This window comes from Archocentrus centrarchus, chromosome 1 (genome assembly GCF_007364275.1).
Source record: "Archocentrus centrarchus isolate MPI-CPG fArcCen1 chromosome 1, fArcCen1, whole genome shotgun sequence".
Lineage (NCBI taxonomy): Eukaryota > Metazoa > Chordata > Actinopteri > Cichliformes > Cichlidae > Archocentrus > Archocentrus centrarchus.
Window position 1 is genome coordinate 15,148,718 of NC_044346.1, and position 23,143 is coordinate 15,171,860.

The 23,143-nt window shown below is 39.9% G+C and overlaps 1 protein-coding gene across 4 annotated transcripts in view; it reads left to right on the top strand.

Moving 5' to 3' along the window:
* Positions 1–23,143, top strand: part of inpp4b (inositol polyphosphate-4-phosphatase type II B) — a 176,929-nt gene that overhangs the window by 146,396 nt on the left and 7,390 nt on the right. For 3 of the 4 annotated variants that reach the window (XM_030741740.1, XM_030741757.1, XM_030741764.1), the window contains 8 exons: positions 5,118–5,290; positions 8,869–8,992; positions 9,598–9,724; positions 12,615–12,755; positions 15,312–15,409; positions 15,642–15,754; positions 16,344–16,498; positions 20,364–20,546. In XM_030741740.1, the coding sequence (XP_030597600.1) occupies positions 5,118–5,290; positions 8,869–8,992; positions 9,598–9,724; positions 12,615–12,755; positions 15,312–15,409; positions 15,642–15,754; positions 16,344–16,498; positions 20,364–20,538 (1,106 nt within the window). In that variant the 3' untranslated portion in view covers positions 20,539–20,546. Of the gene's footprint in view, positions 1–5,117; positions 5,291–8,868; positions 8,993–9,597; positions 9,725–12,614; positions 12,756–15,311; positions 15,410–15,641; positions 15,755–16,343; positions 16,499–20,363; positions 20,547–23,143 lie in introns of those variants that run through there. The other variant, XM_030741749.1, reaches the window with a different exon arrangement.

A 23,143-nucleotide genomic window follows, 5' to 3' on the forward strand; every position in this document is an offset into this window, starting at 1 on the left:
CAGAGTTTCCAGTCTTAGACAGGCGACATACTTGCTGTGTCAGTCAGAAGTAAAACTTTATTTGACTGATAATACAGTGATGTTTTGCTCATTAGGATTCAGATCTGCTTGCTGTTGTGTAACTGTTGTTTCCCAGTTGTAATAAAAAAATGTTTGTTTTTAGCCCTAACCTACCGTAATCACTACCACACCACATATTACAAATAGCCACATACAGACCTCTTAATATATGAATAGATATATGCTTACTGCCCATTTCATTAGGTACAGCTTTCTAGTAGCAGCTACGATCCCCTTTTCCCTTTAGAATTTCCTTAATTCTTTGTGGCACAGATTCAACAAAGTGCTGAAAACATTCCTCAAAGATTTTGGTCCATGTTGACATGACAGCATCACACAGTTGCTGCACATTTGTCAGCTTTGTTCCGTGATGTGACTCCCCCATTCCACCACATCTCAAAGGTGCTCTGTTTGATTGAGATCTAGTGACTGTGGAGGCCATTTGAGTAGAGTGGACTGAACTGTAGCCCCAGTTTCCTGTTCTTAGCTGACAGGATTGGCACCCAGTGTGGTCTTCTGCTGCAACAGACCATCTGCTTCAGGTTCAGTGTGTTGTCCTCTGTTCATAAGTTATTCTTGCTCAGAGAACTGCAGCTCACTGGATATTTTCTCGTTTTCACACCATTCTCTGTAATCCCAGTAGATCAGCAGTTTCTGAAATACTCAGACCAGCTCGTCTGGCACCAACAACTATGACAATTTTAAAGTCACTTAAATCAACTTTCTTCCTCATTTTTCATGCTCTGTTTGAACTTGAGCAAGTTGGCTTGACTGTGTCTGCACACCTAAATGCATTGAGCTCCTGCTATATGATGCCATGTTGATGTTTAAAGATGAAGTTTCAATATTAAGATTTTAGCTAATTTAACTTTTTGCTGTTGTTTTGTTGGTCAGGTTTGTTTTGTTTGTTTGTTTTTACTCTTTAATTAAATAGATGATGTGATCATCATAGGTGATTTACTTCATCCACAGTGTAATGCAGAATATGCACGAACCAATCTATCACTGTCACTGGCAACATGTGGCGATACCACTGTATTGTGACGTGCCTTCCATTTATGTTCCAGTCATTAAACAGCAGTTCATTTTATCTTAAGAAATGCTTTTGAGCCCAGAAACATATTTATCAGCTGAAGTAAATAGATTTTTACTGTTGGAAGAACTAACATTGAGTAGTTCAGCTGGAATTGAAGAGTTCCAACATTGCAGACTCCCTGTTGTTGAAGCACTGGCAAATGAGAAACTCATATTGTTGCCAGAGAAGTGGATGAAAGCTACATTTTGTATGCAGAGCCATTCACTGTTGACCACAAGCTGCCCAGTCTTCCCTTACGTCCAATGAAATCCTGCCTCAAGCTTGTGTTCAGACAAGCGCTCAGGCTGCTGGAGCTGCCAGTTGGCACACTAAGCCACAGAGCAGTGGCATTAGACTGACCAGGCGACAAGGAGAGACTCTGTGTGTGTGTGTGTGTGTGTGTGTGTGTGTGTGTGTGTGTGTGTGTGTGTGTGTGTGTGTGTGTGTGTGTGTGTGTGTGTGTGTGTGTGTGTGTGTCACTCTCAGACTGTGGAAGTGTTGGTGCATTTGTATCATTTTGTGCCCTTGTGTCTTTCTGTCTTTGTGAGCCAGCAGGTGAGAACAGGGCCATCCGCTCCAGTGTTCCCTCCAAAAGATAAGCTCAATCCCTAGAGCACCTTTATTAAGATGCTGAACAGTCTCTGAGAAAGTGGTCATATACTTATCAAAATACAAACATGGAGGGAATAATGAGAGAAGCTTTATTTCTTTTGTGAGTCCCAGGCTTTTGATGACACACCATTGTGGGGGTTTGGATGTTTGGACAGGTAGGCCAGTGAAGAGATGACAGCTGGAGTTCTGTTTCCTCCTCTGTGCAGAGGCAGTATTCACAGAATAAGATAAGACATGATTTGTATGACAAGGCAAGAGTAAGCTTGATATGCTGTACATTCAGACTGTGTGTATGTGTGTTTGTCCACATTGATTCACTCTTTTCAATATGTTCAAGCAATAAGCTAAAAAAGAATATATGGTATGGTTGGAAAACTCATGTTGGGAACTACTTAAGCAACACTGCCCTCTCATGGCCACTGACAGGATCAGTTTAACCAGAAACCTGTTAAGGATGCAGAGAATGGATACTGTTGCAAAGGTGTCATAATTTCCAAAGGTTCTGAAGCAGATTTTGATTTTGCTGTATGCCCAAAATAAAATACAGGAACACAGAATTTGTTTGATGTTTGCTGATGACAGTACAGAGAGATCTTAAATATCATATCAGCGTGACACTGTTGAGACATGTATAGCAGTGACTCTGCTCTGCTCAGTTGCTTTGCTCAGCTAACAAATTCAGCCAACCCTCCTACTCATGATTTGATTGTGAAATGCCACCATATGTTTTTTATGGCCTCATATCATATAGGATGTTTAGTGTTTGCACTGTGATGATTGGTGAGTGGTGATGTAATTTGGAGGTTACAGAAGTTTAACTGTGCTTCAGCCACAGCTGACAGTGTTATTTTTTGCAGTACTCTTACACCTGCCTCATTTTCATGAATGTGATATCTCTTGAACCTCTTGGCCCAAATGTTTTCCAAGCGTTGAGGATGAACTGGTCAAAATTTGGTGGTGAAAGGTCAAGAAGTCACGCATCAGTTGCGGCAAAATGTCATACAAATCTCCCAGGGATAAAATGATGAAGTCCTGGCATTTTTTTTTTTTTTTTAGCATAAAAGGGCAGTTTCACTGTGACAAGAATTTTTTGCAAAGGAGCCTTTCTGAATATTATTCAATCCAAAAAGTCAGGAACACAAGGGGAGATTGTGAGGTTTTATGTATCAGGACATGATTAAAACGGTCCTTATCAGGTCTTAAATTAAGGTACATACAACTTCAGATGGACAACAACACATGACACTGGATCATTATTATTTATTAAGTATTAAGACAAAATACATAAGCAGTGTGTGAAAAACTATGTACATGCTTACTGCGTCATTCATCCATTAATCCATCCATCCATCTTATTTCGCTTATCTGTGGCTGGGTCGGAGGGCAGCAGCCTAAGCAGAGAAGACCAGACCTCTCTCTCCCCAGCCACCTCCTCCAGCTCAGAACACTGAGGTAATTCTAGGCCAGCTGAGAAATATAATCTCTCCAGTATGTCCTGGGTCTGCCCCGGGGCCTCATCCCAGTAGGACATGCCCGGAACACCTCACCCAAGAGGCGCCCAGGAGGCATCCTAGTCAGATGCCCGAACCACGTCACCTGGCTCCTTTCAATGTGGAGGAGAAGCGGCTCTACTCTGCACCCCACTCCTCACCCTATCTCAAACTAATTTCTACCGCTTGTATATGTGAATTTTTTTGGTAACTACCCAAAGCTTGTGACTATAGGTGAGGGTAGCGATGTAGATTGACCAGTAAATTGACAGCTTCACTTTCACAGTCAGCTCCCTCTTTACCACGACAGACCGATGCAGCGTCCGCATCACTGCAGACACAGCCCCAACCTGTCTGTCAATATCCCGCTCCCTTCTCCCGTCACTCATGAAGAAGACCCTGAGATACTTAAACTCCTCCACCTGGGGCATAAACTCATTCCTGAGCTCAAGTGGGCACTCCACCCTTTTCCGGGTCAGGGCCATGGCCTCAGATTTAGAGGTGCTAATTCTCATGCCAACTGTTTCACACTCGACTGCAAACCACTCCTGTGCGGGCTGGAGGCCACCACCTGATGAAGCCAACAGGACCGCATCATCCACAAAAAGCAGAGATGAGATTCTGAGGCCGCCAAAGAGGAAGCTTTCTGCCACTTGGCTACACCTTACTGCTTCAATAGGAATTAATAGAGTAAGTAGTAGACAGGTGCTGATAATCAAAGAAAGACATTAGCGATGATCTTAGAAAAGCAATTGTTGCTGTCCATAAGTCTGGAAAGGGTTATAAGTTATTTTCCCAGGAGTGGACTTCCCAACAAATTCACCCAAAGGTCAGACCGTGCAATGCTCAGAGAACCTGCAAAAAACCCAAGCGCTTCATGTCAGACTCTACAGGCCTCAGTTAGTATGTTAAATGTTAAAGTTTGTGATACATGTAGCATGGATTATGTTCACAAAGTTGCATCTGAACAAACCACAAAGCAATGGAACAATGTCCTTTGGACAGATGAGACCAAAGTAGAGATGTTTGGCCATAATGCACAGTGCCACATTTGGTGAAAAACAAACACAACATATCAGCACAAACACAGAAACAGTTGGATACTAAGTTAATGTCCACCTATAAAATTCCTTCAAAGTCTTCAGGAGATATTTTATATGAGCTAGGTCAGACATAAAAATAATTTGCAACCCTGAATGCTTGACAGAAAGTTATAACTACAAGGCGAGGTGAAATATACAAAGTGATGATGATGTAAGAGAGAAGCCTGCACTGCTACAGGAAAAAAGGAAGAAAAATCCAACTGAAGAAACTGAAACAATAATGTCCAAGGAGTGAACAAGACAATGGGAACCTTTTCAAAGTGTTTCAGTTCATATCCACGGTTTACAAACCTGTGGAACGCAAGGAGCATCTGATCTGTCAGCCGAAGATGAGAAACTCACGGCAGTTACTGAAAAACATCTAGATTCTCCAGGCTGTGTGGGTTGACATCCAGTAGGTCATTTTTAATGAATGAAACCATTCATACCCAGGGTTCATACACAGATTTGTTTGTACACACTGTTTGTGCAGCCCATTGTCTTTAATGAGCTAGAGTTCAGTGTGCATGAAAAATCCCCCCTGTTAAATTTCTGTCTAAAGGCAACAGAACACATATGCTGAGAAATCTGCAGCCTATAATTTAAGATGTGCAAGCTGTCATACTACCAGGGTTCATTAATTCTGTGCATCACTGCCTTCTCTCCAACTTTTGGAAACATCAAATGTTTTATAAATATATGTGGCTTTCCATGTCACAGAGCAAAGTACAGTGCTTCACCTCACAGATAAATTGCTTGTTCTTACTAAGATTTTCCCCATCACATCTTTTTCTACAGGTGACTGGAGGGAGCAGTTATCTCCTCTGGTGACCAGGTTAAAGGATTGTGTGATGGAGGTGGTGGAGAAGGCGAAGAGAGCCATGACCTTTGTGCTCCTGCAGGAGGCAGCCTGTAGCATTCCACAGGGCTTCCTCCTCCAGCAGAGGCGAGACGTAGTCTTCAGTCAGGCAGTAGGTGGCTGCGCTGATATAGTAACCAACTCTTTAGAAGTCCTCTAGACAATGTAACTTCTTTTCAGTAATTTATCTGTATTTAATCTGAAAGGTTTCCACATTTGCTTTTCTTTTAAGAAGGTAAACGAGTAAACGTTGAACTTGTGTTTTAATGCTACCTGTTCTCAAAAATGAATCATAAATCTGCTACTCATTCACTTGGTTTATGCAATAGCCACTTGAGCTGTAAAGCAGTTTGTCATTTAATTGTATATCCAATGTATGGTCCAAAGTGCAGCATGCTCAGTGCTGTCCAAAGTAGTTTCTAGCCTGCCCAAACACAATTAAAATTTTTGCTATATAAAAGTAAGGGAATTTGTGTTTGTTGGATTATTTCTTTGCTGTAACAGTGCTTCTTGGCAGTAAATCTCATATCATTGGAAAGCCTGTTTATTTGCTCATAAATGGGGCCATATTTGTACGGAAAATGCATTTGTGGGTTGAGCAGCATAAATGAGTATGCAAGTGGCACCGATGACAAACTTACCAAATCTTCTCTGCCAATGCCAAACAGCTTATTCTGCTATTGATTCTTGTTTGGTGTTGTTTATTGGATTGGATGATTGAAGTCTGAAGAAACAAGACATATTTGCTATTTAACAGCCTATTCATTTAACAGGCCTCAGTAGCATGTGAAAGAACCACACACAGCCACAATAGCCTGGCACCTCCTCCTCATGCTGGTCACCACCTAAATCACACACTGCTGTGGGATGGCATTCCATTCTTCGACCAGCATTTGTCCCAAGTCAGCCAATGTGGTTGTGTTGGTCACTCTGGCACAAACAGCAAACCCAAGCTGATCCCACAAGTGTTCACTGGAGTTCAGGTCAGGACTGCAGGCAGGCTGTTCCAGCCTCTCCACTCCCAAATTCTGAAGTTAGTCTCCAATAAACCCCGTTCTGTGGGGCATTGTCATCTTGGAGGATAGAGTTTGGTCCCAGACTGTGGAGATATGGCATTGCCACTAGTTGCAGAACCTCATCTCAATATCTCTCTGCACTGGGATTGCCTCCAGTGATGACAAGACGGATTGTCAGTACCTGGAGTACCAGAAGCTCAAAACAAGAGTCAATAGCATATACTTCATCTCAAACTGTTTATTTTATACTGTTTATATTTATTCAGTTATGTATATGTGCACAGGTATAGATGTATGTATGTACATGTGTATATTTGTGTGTGTGTGTGTGTGTATTTCTTTTCTTTTACAGTATTGTTACTCTATATTTATATTTATTCTTCTTTAAGGGCAACACTGGGACCTGAGGACAGAAATTTTGTTCCACTGCATGTAAATGTGATGCCAATGATTGAATCCGTGATTAAGCTGTTTGGCATTCGCAGAGAAAACTTGGCAAGTTTTTCATGAGTGCAACCCAAATCTGAACTCTGCTGTTCAACCCATAAATGCATTTTCCTTACAAATATTGCACCATTTAAGGGGAAATAAACAGGCTTTCCAATGATATAAGATTTATTGCCAACAAAGAAATTATTGATCCAACACAAATGACCTTACTTTTTGTACTAAGTTTCACGTACTATAGAATTCAGGCTGTCAGGTCAAAATACCACTTTAAACATATATTTGTTAGGCTCTAAACTTGTGAACTTGTGTTTTATATTTACAAGGTTTGCTCCAGCAAGCTTCATTCATATATCTCTTCATTAAATGAGCATGAGCAAGAAAATAAAAGGAGTAAATGATTAGAATAACACATTAATTATTTTATGAAAGCAGCTGCAGGTTCTGAGCCTCCCTGGATTTATACACTGGTCAAAAAAATTAAAGGAACACTTTGAAAACACATCAGATCAGTAGGGAAAAAAAAATGCGGATATCTACACTGATATGGACTGGGTAATGTGTTAGGAATGAAAGGATCACACATCATTTGATGGAAATGAAAATTATCAAGGGCTGAATTCAAAAACACCCTGAAAATCAAAGTGAAAAAAAAAAAATGATGCAGCAGGCTAGTCCATTTGGATGAAATGTCATTGCAGCAGCTCAAAATCTTACTCAGTAGTTTGTATGGCTCCCACGTGCTTGTATGCATGCCCGACAACGTCGGGGCATGCTCCTAATGAGATGACGGATGGTGTCATGGGGGATCTCCTCCCAGATCTGGACCAGGGAATCACTGAGCTCCTGGAAAGTCTGAGGTACAACCTTGTAGCGTCGGATGAACAGCAACTTAATGTCCCAGAGGTGTGCTATTGGATTTAGGTCAGGCGAGCATGGGGGCCAGGCAATAGTATTAATTCTTTCATCCTCCAGGAACTGCCTCCAGGAACTCTTGGCACATTAGGCCGGGCATCGTCGTGCACCAGGAGGAACCTAGGACCCACTGCACCACCGTAGGGTCTGACAATGGGTCCAAGGATTTCATCCCAATACCTAATGGCAGTCAGAGTGCTGTTGAATAACTTGTAGAGGTCTGTGCGTTTCACCATAGATATGCCTCCCCTGACATCACTAACCCACCACCAAACCAGTCATGCTGGACAATGTTACAGGCAGCATAACATTCTCCACGGCTTCTCCACACCCTTCCACATCTGTCACATGTGCTGAGTGTGAACCTGTTCTCATCTGTGTGAAAAGCACAGGGCACCAGTGAAAGACCTGCCAATTGTGGTATTCTATAGCAAATGCCAGCTGGACTCCACGGTGCCGGGCAGTGAGCACAAGGCCCACTAGAGGACGTCGGGCCCTCAGGCCACCCTCATGAAGTGATTGTTGGTCAGAGACAGTCACACCAGTGGCCTGCTGCAGGTCATTTTGTAGGGCTCTGGCAGTGCTCATCCTGTTCCTTCCTGCACAAAGGAGCAGATACAGGTCCTGCTGATGGGTTAAGGACCTGCTACGGCCCTGTCCAGCTCTCCTAGAGTGACTGCCTGTCTCCTGGAATCTCTTCCACGCTCTTGAGACTGTGCTAGGAGACACAGCAAACTTTCTGGCAATGGCACATATTGATGTGCCATCCTGGAGGAGTTGGACTACCTGTGCAACCTCTGTAGGGTCCAGGTATCACCTCACGCTACCAGTAGTGACGCTGACCCTAGCCAAATAAAGACAAAACATTCAGAAAAGATGAGGAGGGGGAAAATGTCAGTGCCCTCCACCTGTAAAACCATTCCTGCTTTGGGTGTTGTCTCATTGATGCTCCTCTAGTGCAACTGTTGTTAACTTCATTAACACCAAAGCAGCTGAAACTGATTAACAACCACCCCCCCCCCCCCCCCCCCCACTACTTAACTGACCAGATCAATATCCCAGAAGTTGATGCTAAACTCTGATTAAAAAGTGTTCATTTAAATTTTTTGAGCAGTGTATTTGAACTGAATTACAATATTTCTGTGTAATCTGAGCTTCCTGTTTTTTTCCTGCATAGTTGCTTGTTTAAAAACAACTTATAAAGAGAGTGTGTGTGTGTGTGTGTGTGTGTGTGTGTGTGTGTGTGTGTGTGTGTGTGTGTGTGTGTGTGTGTGTGTGTGTGTGTGTGTGTGTGTGTGTGTGTGTTAAACAGCTGGCAGCCTTGGCCTGTGGATTCGTCATGCGGTTGTATGCAGGAATGCAGGACAAAGGCTTCCTGAGGCAGCTCCACCTCGTTGGCCTGGTAGCTCAGTTTGAGAGCCTGCTCAGCACTTACAGTGAGTAATTCTGTGAAAGTTAGATCACAACTGATAACCTCACAACCTCCACTGAGTTTTACTGTTTTCATTTGCTTTCAAGTAAACCCCAGCAGATGTGTTTGGTTTAAGTGAGTCTGGCTAGGAAGTTGAATGATTAGGCTGTAATACATAGTAAGGTGAGGCAAGGTGAATCACTGCAGTGCTGTTTTTGGCAAAATGCCTTTACACACACACACACACACACACACTCTTGTATTTCTTCACCCTCTAATCTTCACCTGGAACACAGTGTATCACATATTTGATGTTTATCATATAAATAAAGAGAGCAGTTAAACGAAAGCCCTGGTAATGTATGAGTCGGTGTGTTGTAGTTACCTTCACCATAATAATAATTATCATTCCTGCTGGTTTTAATACAGCTCATGGTACAGTTAAAGAAAAGGAGTTCAACAGTGTTCAGCATTAGTAAGAGCTGCATGAGTAGCTGAGAACTTTGTAGAAGGTAGCAGATAGGAAGATGGGGTTTATTTCTTAGTATTGGAGCTAAACTTGCCCTGTTGTGCGCATACATGCAGTGAGAACAATTTGACTGCTGAGCTTGTTTTGTCTGACTGCTAAAGGTGAAGAGATTGGGATGCTGGAGGACATGGAAGTAGGACTCTCAGACCTGCAGCGAGTCACATTCAAGATTACAGAGGCCAAGACAGATGATCTCAGTGACCTTCAGCCTTTAGTTTGTGGCAGACGGTGAGACATTATATCTTCTCTTCGTTTTCTTGCCGAACATGTTCAGACATTCTCTGTAGGTGATGATGACGTATCCTGAAGACAAAGCTGTGGACTGTTTAAACCTCTTATTATAGTAGTCTAAAGACCCAGCCCTAGCTTCCAGGGCAGCCAAGCCTAGACAGCCCAAGACTTCCTGTTCTGTGTGCTAGTCATCATTTATGAATACAGATATCATAAAGTTAATAAAAAACAAAAATGTTTCAGACTACAGGTTTCCTTGCAGTAAAAACACTCATACTACAAGACACTTTTTTTTTTGTATATTTGTCACATGTGTTTCAGATCAAACACATTTTAATATTAGACAAAGACAACCCGAATAAATACATTGGTTTGTGATACTTATAGACTTCCAAGAAGTTTTCAGACAAAATAGTTGGGTATGAAAACTGTTCATTGAGGTGTGTGTTGCTAAAACCTCCCCTGGGGTTGATAAGAGGGTTTACAGCTAAGTACCCTACTGCTCAAAGCGTGTTGGTACTATAGGCATTCATTTGGGTTATGATCTAATAACTGTGAAGGCCATAGAAACATGATTCACATTATTTTCATATGCAAAGGATTCAGTGAACAGCGTTGGCCGATAGATGGGGGCATTGTCATCCTAGAAATTACAACTCCCATCAGGATAGAAATGTTTAATCAAAAATCAGTGTTTTGTTTTGCAGTCTCCATTTCACTAAGGGCACAAGTGGCCCATTTATGCAAAACATCCCATTTTGGCTTAACCACGTAACTTTGGCGTTAACCCTGGGTTTTCTGTACTATGAAGATGGTTCACTTTTTTTTTTTTTTTTTTTTTTTTTAAGCCTGTCATGTCTGGCAGATCGTGCAAGCAGAACTGTGATCTGAAAGCAGTGTTGTGCCAAACATATTTGCTCTTTCAAGATGAGCTCTATACGTTCTCTATAGATAGATAGATACTTTATTGATCCTGCAAGGGAAATTATTGTGTAACAGCAGCAGGAAAATACAATCTACAGTAACTAAACATAACATCAAGTGCCAATGATGAGTATTAAACTATACATATCCATATGGAAATGAAATAGATAAAAATATAAAAAACATAGGTAACAAAGAGTTATATTAAGGTTGACACTGTACAAGAGGGTAGTGCGATCCGCATTGATAAATAATATATTATGTAATATATACACTTTAAGTCAGAGTATGTACAAAAAGGCTCTTCTTGTTAGTGTTTGACCCTTTATTTTATTTATTTGAGTTAGTTTTAACATACAGATATCTGTGCCAGAGTTGACAGGCTGAGGAAAAAGAAAAGAGAAAAGAAAGAAAAAAAAAATGGGAGAGAGAAAGAGAAAAAAGAGAATAGGGAGAAAATAGAAAAAAGGGGAGAGATCACAAGTAAATAAACCAAATAGTTCATCACTTGTTGAACATACTAAAAATACTTGCAAAACTAAATTTGTGTGGGAAAAACAAAACAAAGGAAGCATGGCTACGTAAACCAACAATTTTGTTGTGAGGAGCGGCAGGGAGGCAAGGCTTTGACCCAGGTCCAGCCATATATACAAACACGCACACACACGCATACACATATATGCACAGATACACACATACGCACACACTGACCCTCCCAAATACAGTCACAAAGACTATGACAAATACACAAAGACACAGACACACATTCATCCATATCTACCCTCCCTCTGGAGTTGGGGCGACTGGTTTTTCATGACCCAGATTCTTCTCATCAGCGATAAAGCCATGAAGCATATCTTCTTCCTGATGTTTTAATTAGTCATACAGAGCAATCTTATCCAGATTAATAACAGACCATGGTGACGTTGGTGATGTTTTAATTGTACGTACTGTGGCCGAACCTCCAATATAAGATGAACTGAGACAGAGAAGTTAGTCTAGCACTTTCTGTTGCTCTCTGTCTAATGTATTATTTAATTGTTTATTATTCGGTTGAGCCACTGTTTATTAATTAACTTACTGGACTTTACTTTTAAACATTTTTCCTTTTATTCATTGAGTAAAAAATAATCTCTAACATGAACCTAACCTGCTCCGGAGCAGGGCACTCAGTGAGTGACATTCAGCGGTCCTGTTCTTTCAGTCTGAGTTCTGCTTTTTATTTATTTATTTATTTAATTATTTAATTAAACAGTCATCACTCACGTCATCACAGTCATCAGTCACGTGGAAAAGCTTTGGAAAGCTACACCTCTTCTGGCTTCATCCTTGATCTTCACACACACAAATATATATATATATATATATATATATATATATATATATATATATATATATATATATGGGCCAAGAAAATCCTTACTCTTTACAGTTACCTGCATAATGGAAAAGAACCATGTAATAGAATATCAAGTAGCATGGCTTTATGGTACTACTGATAATGAGGAAATAGCTGTGATACTCAGTGAACTTTACTCCATATGTGCATAAACCGTTTATGCAGGTATTCTGTGCCTTCATTCCACAGCAGCTTTTACAGTAGTTTGAGAGTTGAACTCAGCTGATCATAAATGTCCTTCCCCTCTCTTTGAAGAAAAGCTTTGTTCACCTGTTGGACAGGACGGACAAACTCAGGCTGTTTGCTTGCCATTGCTTACTTTGAGCATTCTGCCAGGTGTGATATTATACTCCTCTCGCACCTCTCTCTTGTATACACACCATCAGTTTCTGTTTTTTCACAGCTTGCTCAGGCCTGTCTTAAGTATCACATTGTACAACTTCCCAAACATATCACATTTGTCAAGCAGCAAATTGTATCAAATTTCTTTTTCTTTTATGGCTTTTTATCTTTCACCTAATTCTTTCTTTCTCTCTATCTATCTCTCTCTCACTATGCATTTAGAGACCACTTCACTGTAGAAGTGCCATTACCACAAATGGTTTTCCAGACCTTACCAGAGGAAATCAAGGAGGGCAAGCCTCTACAAGTATTCCCAGTGCTGTTTAACGTGGGAATCAATGAACAACAAACTATAGCAGAAAGGTAACCCAGAAATTCTATGTTCCACTCCAGTGCACTCATATCCTGTCCTTCTGTGTACATTAGCACAGATCCTGTTTCTGCCTTTATCACTAAAGTTAGTGCATTTATATGTATAACTGAAAGATCATTCTAATAATTCAGTGCTGGAGGCATTCACATTGTCTTACTAAGTGCCTGCGTTGTTTTTAGTTCTGTTAAATAATGTATTAGACTTATATAGCACTTTTTAAGGTACTCAAAGAAGCTTTACAATTTCATGTACTATTCATTCACACCTCAATCATACTTGGTGGTGGTAAGCGACTAATGTAGCCACAGCTGCCCAGTCTGACAGAAGCGTGACTGCCAATTTGCACCTACAGCCCCTCCGACCGCCACCAAACACCAATCACACAGCCACATTCACATTTAGGCAGTGTGGGTTAAGTGTCTTGCCCAGGGACACAATGGCAGTAAACATTAAATGATAAAAAGTGCTTCTGGTCTTTATGAAAAGCAAATATAGCCCCCGTAAAATTATTTACTGGTCTTCACTGCTGTTAAACAACTAAATTCTCAGAGAGCACAAATCTCAACCAATGCAGCTCACTCTCTGGGCAGTGGTTGCTTTTAAGGGAATAGTAATGTAATTTGCATATATTCATTTTGTTTTCTTTGCTCTTCTTAAACGAACTTTGAGAGGTTTGTAGGGCAGTAAAAATAATACATTTTGGGGTCAAACTGAAAGAAAGGCAGATGAGAAATGTAAAAGTGAGATCAGAGGTCCAGTGTGATATTTGGATGCAGAGTGGCCAGAATCAACAATCTGTGAGCAAGTACATTCGTTAAACAGAATGACCAGCTCAGCAACATCAAGAGGCCCCAGAGGACCATGGACAGCATTATTTCCTTGGTTAAGAAAAGCAAATTCACAACATCTAACCGAGTCAAAAACACTCTTGAGGTGGCAGGAGTATCATTGTCAAGTCTACGATTAAGAGACGCCTTCATGCATGGAAATGCAGAGGGTTTATAAGATGGTGCAAACCACTGGTTAAACAACAAGCTGATTAGATTTTGTCAGGAAATATCAACAAGAACCTGCCCAGTCCTGAAAAAATTCTTTGAACAGTTGAAACTCAGACTAACTTGTACCAAAATGATGGGAAGAGAAAAGTATGGTGTGAGGAGAGAAACCACTCATGATGCAAAGCACAACACATCATCTGTCAGACATGGTGAATGTTGTGTCATGGGTCACGTTTGCAATCTGCGAAAGCAACGCAAGCGTTTCTCAAGATAAAGAAGTAGGATATTATTCAATGGCCAAGTCAGCTACCTGATTTCAGTCTAACAGAGCATGCTTTTCAATGACCCATAAACCAGCAGCAACTGAAGGTGGCTGCAGTAAAGGCCTAGCAGAGCATTTCAAGGGAGGAAACACAGCATTTGGTGATGTCCATGGGTTCTAGACTTCAGGCATTTGAATCCAGGTATTAAAAACAATCCTTATATTTTAAATTTAGCTTGTCCAATTACTTTTGAGCCTCTTAAAATTGGAGACTGTGTATAGAACAGGCTATACTTCCCAAACAATTAATTAAATACTTTGTTATACAAAGTATTATAATTGTACAAAAGAAAGAAAAAAAGCTTGGAATTCAAACTGGGGACAAATGGGGACATAACATTTTGGCTTTGCTGCACCTTATAATTAATTTTTCTCAATAGTGTTTTATTCTTTGTTAACCCATTTTGGTTTTGTTGTGTTATGCTATAAACCCAATTTCCCCATCTAAGGACTTTTTTTTTTTTTAACAAAAATATGTAACAACTATGTAACAACCATTTTGTTACATGGTTGTTACATATTTTTGTAACAACCATGTAACAACCAAAAATATGTAACAACCATGTAACAAAATGCAACTTTCTGTTCAAAGAGGATGTTTAGTTTATAAACATATCAGGTCCATCTAATCACAGATATCTAGGAGAAATTAAAATGTATCTCAAACAGGAGCTCAGGTCTCAGGAGGTTAAGTCACATTTTGATTGCTTGATTCAAAATCCAGTGTGGTGTATACAGAGGCTAAATCACAAAACAAATGTGTTGTTGTTCGAAATTTTATGGACCTAACTGTACCTAGACTTGTGAAGTTTTGTTTTCCATACAAACTCCTTCTCGGGTTTGAATCCAGGACCTGTAGTAAACACCAAGCATGAAAGAAGCAAAAGCAAAGTATGATCAGGTCAGGTCCACTGAACTGATAAACCTCATGATTAATTAATTATCCATGATGACCAGTAGTGTGTCATCAAGCATTAATGAGGCCAATAGCCTGTTAATGATAAAAATGTTATTTAGACATGACTAAAATAAAATATATTATTATGAACGCTGTGCATTAAAGGATTAATTGGAAACACTAGTAACAAACACATATGCACAGACCTTCCCACTGAGCCATGTTTGGGGCAGGTTTGGCCAGAATACACGCAAACCACATATCAATGACATCAGTAAGAAGAATATCTTCACCATAACTGGCCATACTTCCTCTGTTATCCTCTCAGGTTCGGAGATATCTCTCTACAAGAAAGAATAAACCAGAAGAACTTTGAGACATTAGAAGCCTATTACAAATCATTAAGTGAAAAGGTGCCAGTAGAATGTAAGTGCACAACTTTTAATTTATTTTTACTAAAGACAAGTCTTCATCCTTGGCTTTATGTGTTGATGTGCAGAAAACTGTATTTTATATCATTTGTGAAATAAGAGTGAATTTTAACATCTAAAGCTGAAATGCATTAATTACAATTACAAGGAATGTCCACAACTGATCTAAAGCCTGTCCTCTTAAACTTTTTTGTTTTTGTTTTTTTTGTTTTGTTTTGTGCAAACAGGTCTACCGTGTTTTCAGACACAGACTGACATAAAGGAATTACTTGAAACCTTGGGCCAGAATGTAATCGCAAAGAAGAAAAAGAATGTGGAGATACTATGGATTGCTGGAACAGTGAGTCATGTTTTTTGTTTTGTTTTGTTTTGTTTTTGTTTTAATTTTGTGTCATTAAAAGAAAACGAATGGAAACATAATTACTTAAAAGATTGAAAGCAGGTCCCTGGCCAAAACAAAACTAGAAACAGAACTGCCGGTAACTCCCGTCTTAACTAATAGTAAACCAAACCTGCAAAAGCAACTGAGCAGTAATGTCAGTGCAGGTGGAAGTGAGGGAGTGTGAGAGAGACCCAACCCAATGCCCATCCTTCTCAGACTTTCTGCAGCTAATCAGCACTAGAGATGAATCAGAGAGAAGCGAGCAGGATAATAAGAAAGACTATAGTAATAAAAACTATAACCAGATGGTAGATGTGTGTACATAACAACTTTCACATAACACTGGATGTCTACAGTAGCAGTCCCAAAATTTGGACAGACTTACCCATTCATATCAGTGGGTAAGTCTGTCCAAACTTTGGGTTAGGATATGTAAAACAAGATGAATCACTTCCTTACAAAAAGGGAACATTTTCATTCATGATGCTTGTAAAAACAACTGGGTTGTTTTTTTTGTTTGTTTGTTTTTTTCTCCACTTTCATCCAGATCTGCCGAAGGTTAAATGGCATCAGGTTTACCAGCTGTAAAAGTGCCAAAGACCGAACATCCATGTCTGTCACTTTAGAGCAGTGTGCCCTCCTACGTGATGAACACCAGCTCAGCAAGGACTTCTTCGTGCGCGCACTGGACTGCATGCGCAGGTAAGACAGTATTAAAGGAAGCATCATGCTACAATGGGTGCAAGCTATTTTTCCAGGCAAATCCTGAAAGCACTTCATTTACAAAGTCATAAAGACATATCATTCTACTTTGGCTTGTATTATTTAGACATTCAGATTTGAGCGTGTTCCAAAAAGATCTTGGTGATCAGAGATTTCTTCCATCACCCCAAACGTAACGGATGCCCTCAATAGTTACAAGTAATTAAAAAAATAAAATAAAATCTTGGCATTATCTTTTCTCTGACGAGATGATCTTTCTCTGGACAAACAGCAGACCTCACTTTAAGTAAAATTACCTTCAGGAGAGTGGGATCTGTTGTTTAAGTTATTCTGAATATACGTGGGGAGATGTTTTTAGAGAAACTCAGAGGAATTCCAAAAACTCAGCTAATCAAAAAGTCAAAACCATCAGCTTCCTAGATACTACTACAGGCAAGTAAGAAAAATATTGTTTTTAATTTTCTTTGGATACCACACTATTAATCGAGCTAAACGTTTAGCAGTAGAACGGGAAAAAAATCTGAACTATACTTGTTATTACAAACGTGTGGTACTACATAACATCCTGCACCCACACCACCCATCGCACACTTCAAGGCCATTTTGTTTGCAGCTTTTCCTCCCTACTTGTCATCATTAGAAGATCATCATGTGCTCCCTCCACTATCACCACCATTCCTCACATGTTCAAGGGCAGCCATGCATGTTGCTGTTAGTGCTGCGGGGGGGTTGCTTCCTTTAATGTTTGTGTTTGCCAGCAGGGTAAACATTTATATCTGCCTAAATCTGATAAGGTTTAACTGCAGAACTTTGGCAAGGACACTGGTGAAATGCACATCTGAAATGCCCATGGGATACCTGACAAAGACACAAACACAGTCTATGTCATTTTTAGCTGGTGTCCCCTCACTCAACATGGGCTAAACTCATTACGTTAAAATTGAGTTTTAAATTAAGTGAAGTGATTGAACTAGTTCATTATAAGTTATTCTCAGTAAATAATTACTTGTTTTACTGAGTTACTAAACAAGACAATACATCAAATTTTAATTGATGTGATGATGTACAGTACAGGACAAAAGGCTCTTCCTACAATTGCAAATGAACAGAAATTATGTGGAGTCTTGAAATAAAACAGTACCACTGTTAAATGTTTACATCTTAAATTGCGTGTAATTTCTTCAACAGTTACTATTTTTTTTTTCTAACAACAAAAATACATGAACCCAAGTGGTTGTGGTCTTTATAACCAAGATCCCAGATTAATAAGGTTCCAGATCTCTTGGTATCAGAACTACAGCTGATAAGCATGGAATAAATGATTCCAAGCATGTATAAACCATGAGTGGAATATTTTAAAAAATAGTGCTTCTCTATTTTTGGTTGACTAGGGCTACTCTTCTGATATTTGAAAGATCTGAATGCATGCCATACAGCTAGGAATGCAAGAGTGCAGTTGGAGTTCAGTCTTTTTAGCGGTGAAAACAAGTGCTCAAAATGAGGTCAGCATAATAAATTTTAGAGTCCAGGTCGATGATGGGTATCTAAAAGGATAAAAATAAAGCTACGTTTTTAGCTCTGGTAGGACCCTGTCGCACATTTCACTGACATGCTTTACTTTGTGTCAGTCTCACAGATTTCACTGTGCTTTGATACCATCAGCGCACAGCAAAACGATCCTCATATTTCAAATTAAAAACTATAGAAGGCCTCAAGTGCCTCCACTGTTAAAACAAGCATTTTTTTTAATTTGCAGTGATACTAAGTGGCTGGAAACCACAGTACAACCAATATTATTGCAACAGGGTGATATCAGCTTGTGATGTCATTGCCTTTGGGATGGTTGCTGTGAAGACAGGGAGTCTGTCAGCTATAAAGTAATCTCTTAGAGATAATACAGCGATTAACTGTGATGAATTCACATTAAACAGAAATTCACATTAACTACTTCCATTCAGAGTTAGTTGCTGCAGGACTGAGATTTCATTACAAAATGACACAGGTGCTCAGCAACCTTGTTTTTATACAGGACTATAACCACAGTACAACCAACTGACAGCCTGTTGAGTCAAGTTCTTTACTGCAAGGGACACGTCACAGATGTGTTGCAGTTACAGTATCAGTGCAGACTGATTCAGATTGATTGCAACTTGTTGGCAATCTGTTGGATTTTATGAATTAGACAGTAGTTATTTGCAAACATTCGCCAGTCTGAGAGTGTCAGACTGTGACTGGTCAAAGACAGGTTGCCTCCCACCGTGCAACCTGTGCAGCCACCTTGGGATTGAAAGTGGTTGCATTAGTTCTTGCAGTCAGTCACCAAAACCAATATAATTCAATGAGATCACAAGGCAGACACCGATTTCTACTAGTGGCAAGGAAGTTACCGCCCTATTTTTGTGATTGAGACATAAGTGGCCAGCAGGGGCAACTCCTCTTGTTGCTAAAAGAAGTTGTATTGAAGTCAATGGGAAAAGGCCCCTTGGCTTCTTTAATCTGTGAACCTAGTAAACCATTTTCTGATGAGTTTGTAGTTTCACATCTCTGTATTGTTTTTTGTTGTTGTTGTTGGTGGTGGTGGTAGTGGTGGTGGTTTTTTGTTTGTTTGTTTGTTTTTGGGGTGGGGGGGGGGGGGGGGGGTCCCTATGTTGGGATGTCTGGATAAAAATGTTAATGTTCATCCGTTCTTCTTGATGTCAACTGATATTTTGTAATAAATGCCTCAATTATTTATTTTCATCTGCATCGCCCAAACACGTATTTCTACATGATGGCAAACTTGGTCTCATCGTGAAATACATGATTTTCATTTTGTAAAGTAGGGTATGATTTAGGGTCTTTTTTTGCTTTATGATTTAGGGTGGGCCAACCAGTTGCTACCTTATGTTCTGTAGTTTCTAAGTCAGATCTGTGCCTTGTTTGTGACATCTGGCAACCAAAATACTCAGCTTGAGCGATATAGAGATAGGGCTTCACTAATCAGTGCATGACAACATGTATAATGTCTGTGAGCTAAACAAACTAGAGAACTGATCAGACTTTAAAAGCAAAAGTAAGAATTTATTACATACTGTTTGCATGAAACTGGATGAAGAAGGGAGGATAGAAAAAAAAACTGCTTAGCATTGATTGTGTGTCAGTGAAGCAGACCCTTTACTAAAATGAATTCTGCATATAGCCACTTATTTAAAGTTTAAATTAATTAACATTGCTGTTTTTAATGTATATATTCAAATGTGGTTAAAAAAAATAACCACTATAATGTGTTTATTTATCAAGATACTTTTAACTAGGTGTGTGAGGCCGCTCACGTCTCGCTGTGAGTTCCAGCGTATGCAGACAGGCAGGAAGTAAAACAAACGGCATTTTCATTGATTTATGGAAAAAATAAAGGGTAGACTAAAACTTCCAAAGAAAGGGTAAGGAGGTGGTAGGTACTGTTGACAAGAGCTTAAACAAGATTTTTTTTTTACATAGGATTGTAGTGTATGCATGTCAGCTAGGTTATGCATAATTGCACCTATTGAAAAATTCCATTCCTCCAAAAGACTTCAATTGGGTCATTTCATTTCATGTCATACGCTGCAGTTTTCCATTGCATGCATCTCACATTTCTCCTCCATCTGTCACTGTCTGTGGCCGCCTTTCCGCATTCAGCCTGTACTAATGCCTCCAGGTCTAAGTGGGCTTTCTGCTACTAGTCCATCAGACCTCTTAAGCAGACCGCTTAAGCAATTGACCTTTCCTAGAAAGCCCACTTAGACAGCATCTATACTGTACTAATGTCACAGTATTTTGATCTGTCTCTGTTCGTTCTGTTTCATTCTGCTGGCCACTCCTGCAGTCGGCTGACCCAGGGAGACATTGGGCAGTGGGAGGACCCTGAGGCTGGCACCGTGACAGAGAACAAACCAGCGTCACGACACTTTTATCCCATTGCCCTGCTGCTCGTTAGCTCTCACTTACTGGTTGTCTGGCTCATTTTAAGTCTTGTTTTTCTGCTTGCAAAATATCAATAAACTGCTGACAATGCCATCTCTACTCACTCCTTTCTTCCTGTGTTCACCAGTTCTTCTTTTGAGTAGTGGTACTATGAGTTAACTGGCTTTCTCATATAAGGGTAATTAGTAAGCATTTCAATATCAAACTCAGGCTGTAGGGCATTAACATTAGCTCCTTATATCCAACAAGAAGAAGGCTTCCTAAGACCTACATAAAGTTCATATTAACTGATTACCAAAATGATAACTATCAGACCTTTTTCATGTAATGTTTCATACAGACTCTGGCACTTTTCCCAATTTTTTTTTCTTGTCATCAGCAAGAATGCACAAGTCCACCTGTCACTGTAATCTCTGACTTCTCATGGTCATGAAAGAACATGTTACTCTGAACAATGTGTTTAAAGGGTTTCTTTTACAGCACAGTCCTCTCTTTCCCAATCTTTCCTTTGACCCAAAAATCCTTGGAAGGCAGCAATCCATGAAAGCAAAATCAATCATTTAAACACATAAATCTTTTTAATATGTGAATTTATTTTTTATTGAGCACTAGAGCATGAGCAACAGTTGGTAATCATCTAAAGAGTTACTCTGCATAGGAGCATACATGCCTGCAGTGGTAAAGAAAGCTAAATGTGTTACAACCAAGAAGACATGCAAATGAACAAAACACAGCAGTGCTGTTAGACATAAGCAAAGTGACACATATATTTAACAACAAAAAAAATGCACTCCAAATACAGAAACACTTTCAGTGATTCACAAACATATCTACTGCTGCAGTTGGTCGAAGTTGGTCACTCGCTGGGGGTGTTACAAAATGCTTTAAAACCCGGCTTTCTTTTTGTGTGGGTTTTTTTTTCTTTTTTTTTGTAGTTGGTGACAGTGGGAGGCTGTAGGATTTCTGTATTTGTGTTACATTTCTAAAGACGTGTGCTTAAGCATTGCGCTACATCTCTATTCTTTTCTGGAAATATACCAACATGTTTTAGAAACATGTTGCTGACAGTAATTTTTAGAAAATGCAATCAAATTGATCAGTTTTTAATTTCATATGCACTCTGTCATCTCCTCCTCCTCCTTCTTCTTCTTCTTCCTCTTCCTCCTCCCCCTCGCTTTAGGGGTTGCCACAGCAGATCATTTGTCTCCATCTCAACCTATGAATCTTCCATATTGGCTTCTCTTTATTGGCTCCCTGTTAGATCCAGAATAGAATCTAAAATCCTTCTTTGTACATGCAAGGCCTTGAATAATCAGGCCCCATCTTATCGTAAAGACCTCATAGTACCGTATCACCCCAATAATGCACTTTGCTCTGAGTGCTGGCTTATTTGTGGCTTCTAGGATATTTTAAAGGAGAATGGGAGGCAGAGCCTTCAGCTCTCAGGCCCCTCTTCTGTGGAACCAGCTCCCAGTTTGGATTCAGGAGACACCCTCTCTGTTTTTAAGATTAGGTTTAAAAACTAATTTTTTGATCAAGCTTATAGTTAGGGCTGGATCAGGTGACCCTGAACCCTCCCTTAGTTATGCTACAATAGGCCTAAGCTGCTGGGGGGGGTTCCCAAGTGTTTATTTTTCATTCACTTCTTTTCACTCTCTCTGTGTTTATACACCACTCTGCATTTAATCAATGTTATTATTAATGTGTTAATTAGTGTGTTTTGTCCTGTCTCCCTCCCTCTCACCCCAACTGGTCCCTGTGATCTTCCTCTTTTCCTCCTCCATGGCAGTTCCATAGTCAGCATCCTTTGTCCAATACATCCACTATCCCTACTCTTCACATGTCCAAACTTTCTCAGCTTTGCCTCTCTAACTTTGTCTCCAAATTGTCAGACCTGAAATACTCATTTCTAATCTTTCAGTGATCTTATATATTTTATAATATAGGGTGTCATAGGTGTTATTTTTAATATGACGCTTCAACTAAACATGAGGGTTACATCATTGTCACATTTTCCTTCACATTTCACAAACCCCACCAATTTTTATAAACAGGGAGTTAAAAGAAACAATGCTGTATGTACTGAAGTATACCTGTTAATCTTTGAATTCAGGTGTTTTCAGTCCCAGGCCCACAGGTGTATAAAATCAACTACCTACCCATGCAGTTTGCCATTTCAAAGAGCTCAGTGGGGTCAATGAGTGCTGATACACAGTGCACAAAAGTCTGCTGATGCAAAAACTGCAGAACTTCAAACCCCCTGTGGCATTAACATCAGCACAAAAACTGTGCGCCAGGAGCTTCATGGCATGGGTCAATAGATCAATAACAATAACAATATTTGGTGATTTAAAAATCCAGCATAGTGGCTGATATTTTTTTCTTTCAGACTTGTGAAACCTAAACAGATTGTCCTAACATTTGTTATGCATACTTGCTTGAGTGCTTACTAAGATAATATGGCAGTGCAGTTTCAAAAATGATCTTGTTTTATTGCAACAACAGATCTTACTCATTTATGCACTGTCCAACCTGCTGGTTGTTGTGTTTGCCGCATTCCAAATGTGTAGTTGGGGAAGTTGGCGAGCTTCCTCTGATGGGCAAGCTATGGAAATTCAACACTCAAACCATGGTGTTCCTTCTGTCTCTTCTTTACTTTCTAATTTTTTCAGTTGTTATAAT